This window comes from Arachis stenosperma, chromosome 5, assembly GCF_014773155.1.
Source record: "Arachis stenosperma cultivar V10309 chromosome 5, arast.V10309.gnm1.PFL2, whole genome shotgun sequence".
NCBI classification, from domain to species: Eukaryota; Viridiplantae; Streptophyta; class Magnoliopsida; order Fabales; family Fabaceae; genus Arachis; species Arachis stenosperma.
In genome coordinates, this window is record NC_080381.1 from 13127590 (window position 1) to 13132645 (window position 5056).

General features: G+C 38.3%; 1 protein-coding gene across 1 annotated transcript; it reads left to right on the forward strand.

Moving 5' to 3' along the window:
- The first annotated feature begins 702 nt into the window (after positions 1–702).
- Positions 703–3298, forward strand: LOC130982404 (protein SHORT INTERNODES-like). The gene is made up of 2 exons (XM_057906400.1): positions 703–2014; positions 2588–3298. Exons 1-2 carry the CDS (start codon positions 1345–1347, stop codon positions 2992–2994), a joined length of 1077 nt encoding a protein of 358 aa, XP_057762383.1. The 5' UTR covers positions 703–1344; the 3' UTR covers positions 2995–3298.
- Positions 3299–5056: the final 1758 nt, after the last annotated feature.

Sequence of the window (5056 nt, forward strand, 5' to 3'; positions counted from 1 at the left end):
TATACTAAAAAGAAAGCAAGTACGGTCAGGATGTGGTGGCGCTGTGTTCCCCTCTACCACCACATATTGTTTATGAGGCCACATGATCATTTTTTTTCTTAATTTTATAAAATCTATCTGGTTTGCCTCTTTTTCACCATCCCAAATCTCTCTCTCAATAAACTATGCTAGTACTAGGCTAACTAATCGCGCTAGTTTAAGTTCATTTGAACACGTTAGTCTTTTCTACTTAATACTAATACTACTACTGCCATCCAACGGGATTCGAGTCAAATTACAAAAATGTCTTTACCATGTATTCGTAGTACTCCTAGTCCTAGTATAAACCTTCCAAGATATCTGTACGTATTATAGAGAAGATAAGATAAAATAAATAAGTAAATGATTTTTTAATCGACAATTGGCTAGGAGAAAATAAATAAAGAAATTGCAAATTGTGATAAGGATTAAAAGAAGGAGGTAATTGGTAAAATAAAAATAAGAAAAAGGGAGGGGGCAATGTGTCACGAAAAGGAGCGGGTTTTGCGGTGAAAAAGGACGAAAGGAAGCAGAGTGTTGTTTGAGGTGACACGTGGAAGTAGGAAGGAGCGTTGGATGAAGGTAGGAAGAAATCAGGAGCGTTGAGATCCATGAGAGGAGAGGAGTGGACTAGTTGCTTACTTACTGTGAAGTGGTTTTTGTCATTGTGCTAACTTAACCACTGCCTACAGACACAAAAGTGGCAAGTGTTCAGAACTAAAACTACCCAAATACAAAAATTTAAAAGAGAAAGAAAAGGCTCATAAACTCTGTTGGGAGAGAGAGTCATTAATTTGCAGAGAGAGAGAAGGGCAGAAGGGCATGGCGGCGTTTGCAGTGCTGTGAGACTGTGTCCGTGTTAAGTTGTTGGCTTGTTTTGTGTCTGTCTTTTCTTTTTCTCTTGAATTGATGCAGCAGCTTCTTAACGCAGAGAGAGAAAGAAGAAGATCGAGAAGAGAGAATGAATTGAATTGAAAGCCCACCCGACCACCCTTCCTTCCCTTTCCTCGATCTCAACCCTCATTCATTCATTCTTCGCAGCTTCTCGCTACTTGTCGTGTATGTATGTGGTGGTGCTGCTGCTACTGTTACTCAACCCCCAGCCCCAGGGAATTAATTCGCCCAATACTAACGGATTTTGGTGTCTCTTTTTTTTTTTATTATTTTCTTTTTCTATTTGTGGTAGTTATAATAATCATAAATTATTGGTTGGTGGGAAATAGAATAAGTGAGAATTAAAGGCGATCGAGGAAGCGAGTGGGATATGGATTTGAGGTCACAATTGAGGTCAGGGACAGGTAACATAGTAGAAGAGGTGCCACAACAATGGCAGGTTTGTTCTCACTAGGCGGTGGTAGTAGTAGTAGTAGTGGTAGAGGAGGGAGAGGGAACACAAACCAACAACAACAACAACACGACCAACACCAACAACACGCGGAAATTCCTCCCTCCGACACCTTTTACTGGTACAAGAATGAAGACGTTTCCTCGTACCGAGGTGGCTTGGAGCTGTGGAACCATCATCATCATCATCACCAACCGGAACACGACCTCATACCTCAAGCAAGGCCTCTCTTCCACCAAGATCTTTACAGCTCCGCGGCTGCTCTAGGCGTGGGTCCAACCACCGTGTCCGACGATCAGTCGCCCTCGAGATCGGCCTTCCTGGTGACGGCGTCGGCCGTGGGGAGCGGAGCAGCAAGCGGAGCAGGAAGTGGAGCAGGTGGGATTAGCTGCCAGGACTGCGGGAACCAGGCGAAGAAGGATTGCCCTCACATGCGGTGCAGGACATGCTGCAAGAGCCGTGGCTTCGATTGCCAAACCCATGTCAAGAGCACTTGGGTTCCCGCTTCCAAGCGCCGCGAGAGGCAGCAGCAACTCGCCTCTATCCAACAACAACAGCTTCTTGCTGCTGATGTTCCCAAGCGCCAAAGAGATCATCATGCCTCTAGTACTCGTTTACCCACAAACCCTTCTCCTTCAGCCTCAGCTTCAGGTAGTAGTAGTAGTAGTCGTCGTGGTCTTCTTAATTATTTACTTGCGTCTTCTCTTGTCTTGTCTTGTCTTGTCTTGTCACATATACACTACTATATACTATGCATATACATGCTTGTGCGTATGATTGTAGCTGCAGGCAAGCTCTCATCACGCATCACACACATCACAGTGTGTGTGAATGACTACACTTGAGAAATTGAAGAAGAAGAAATTACTATTATTCTCTGAAAAAGAAACAAGTAACTGTAACTGTATATGTTAATAGAGAAGAAGGGGATATGGATCGGTTGCGTGTGGAACCCAAATTAAATTTCTCCTTTTTTCTATTCCAAAATAGTAACAGTAGTAGTGGTGTATGTGTGTGTTTTAGCAGATTGCTTCTCTTTCTCTGTGTCTCTCACACTTCACTCCATCATACATTATTATTCATCACTTCTTTTCTTCCTATGATATGATGTATCAGTCTGGAATACTGTGTTTACTTTTGTTTGTCCTATAAAGCCCTTCACATGATCGAATATTAATCTAATACAATGCTTGGTTGGTGTGAATGAAAATAAAACAATAAAAGGGATGGAGAATTTTCCTGCAGTAGTGAGCTCTCCAGCTGAATTCAGATGCGTACGTGTGAGTGGAATCGACGACACAGAAGACGAGTATGCATATCAAACGGCAGTCAACATTGGAGGACACGTCTTCAAAGGGATCCTCTATGACCAGGGTCCAGATCACGCCACCACCACCACCACCAACAGCAGCAGCTACGTCGCCGGAGACACCTCCTCCACCGGTGCTGCTGCTCATCACCCTAATCTCAACCTCATTGCTCCCAACACCAACACCACAACTTCAGCCCTCGTCTCCGCTGCACACACAACGCAGCAGCTCGTAGATCCTTCTTCCATGTATCCACCTCCTCTCAGCACCTTCATGGCTGGTAGTAGCGGTACGCAATTCTTCCCTCATCCAAGATCTTGAAACAAACAAACAACACAATCAAACCCCAATTACAAACAATCATCAATTTTTTTTTCTTTTTCTTTTTTTGCTTTTAATTTTATGCTTATATATTAGTGTACCCTTATTTTTCTTTTCTCTTTCTTCTTCTAACTACATTTCATAATCTTGTAGCTATCTAGCGGTCTAGTAAAAATGAATATTGATACGCATTATTCAAGTTAGGAGAGAAAGAAAGAAGAACAAGAGCAAAATGCAGACCCATTATGCTTTTTGCTTCTTTTTTTTTATTTCATTTAAATTGGTGCAAATTATTAATATTGATGCCTAGTTAAAAAAAAATATATATTCTATATTCTACTGTTTTTTTTTCCTTTATCATCAATCAATTAACGACCTAAATTCAATCAAGTTGTTTCTTTGTGTGTACGCTATAATGAAACATGTGGTTCTGATAATGTGGTGTATTTCGACTTGACTTAATTTTAAAATATTATTTGGGGTGGTTTTTTCTCTCACAAGTTGAATTTTATCACACTTTCTTGTTGGCTTTTTTTTCCCTGTTTATCCGTATGGTTGCCGGTTTGAATTTGAGGTTTGAAACACGGTTTTGATAATCTATATTTGGACTAACACAATTTGAGAACATATTCCCATTTTATAAAATTTTCATTAATTCTAACATTTGGGTATGGGCAGTCCAACTATGCATGAGCATTCTAGTGTAAAAAGGTGAAAGATCTCTCTCCACCTTCTTGCCATGTGATATAACAATTTCAATTGTATCTTATTTTTTCTACCTAAACTTTGTGCATATAGATGGCGACGTTGATTTCAAAACGGGAAATTTAGCTTATAAGTGTGCTAATATTTAATGCACATGCAGGAAACTATACGTATATAGGGGAACAATCCATTTTACATATGTAATGAGTACAGCATATGGCATAATACAAGACTTTTGCTTGATCAAAGAACGTTAAAACAAGTAAAACAAAAAGAAGGGCTAAGATGTCAGAATTTCCCGTATAAACATCTGATGCAACATGTCATCCTCCACTTCACCTCATCATTGCCCAGTGCCAATCCCTCTCCTCTAATCAATCACTCATCATTTTCCCATAACCCCAATTTTCTTATCATAATAATACTATTGGAAATTTGTTAATCACATACATCTTTTGTTGTCACAATTACATAGCCCAGAGGTCAACAGCCAGAATAAAAAGTCAACGTTTTCTCCAAAAATATGGTTTCAAATCTATGACTTCAAGCAAATCATCCAACCAATAGCAATTCTCTCATTCTTATGGTTTTTTTTGGTAAAATATAATTGTGTGTGGGTGGGTGGGTTTTGAACTTTGGTATCTAGTACTCTAAGATTGCCATTTAAGAATATTAGAAGTGAACAATTTGTATGGGAAAAAGTAAAAGTATTTACTTTCTAAATATCAAAATTTTCAATGGTTTGTCCACAGTGTTGTTACTTGGACTATTTGTATACTAATTTATAAAATCTTAAATTAATAATTAACTTCAAATTTTTATTAAAAGACTCTTATTAAATAATGATTAATTTGTTGTGTGCATAATTTATTTTAATTGCACTTGTCATTGTGTAGAATATAAACTAGCTATGTAAAAAAGAAAAAATTGTGTTGAAATGTGAGAGTTATAATATATTGAACCAAGAAGATTTCTCTAATGTAATGAATATTGTGAACTAGAAGGAATCTATCTTGTGGGTTTATCTAATGGTGTTTTAAAATAAATACTTGTTACAAAATTAAGAGGCCTAAGTTTTCAATTCATTTATTTAAAATTGAAAAAAACTGTCCCTTTTTTTTTTAAATTTCTTCAACGAGTACCGTTAAGGAACTCGTCGCCAAAATTAGTCATCTTTTGTTTTAAAAGATATTGATTATAAGTGCCTTAGAACCTAGGAGAGAGGACGAAAAGAATCCAGGTTGTCGTTCAGAAGAAATTGTGGTTTTTCTGAATGGGTTTCCATGCTATCAACAAGATTTGTTTCTCAACCAGGTAAAATTTTAATTAACAATGATTTCAAGAATGCCGTAGAACC

Bases quoted from the DNA above. Each gene is read 5' to 3' on its own strand.
- LOC130982404 (XM_057906400.1), top strand. From the start codon at position 1,345: ATGGCAGGTTTGTTCTCACTAGGCGGTGGTAGTAGTAGTAGTAGTGGT. The intron at 2,015-2,587 runs GTAGTAGTAGTA...AAACAATAAAAG, and splicing joins TCCTTCAGCCTCAGCTTCAG to GGATGGAGAATTTTCCTGCA.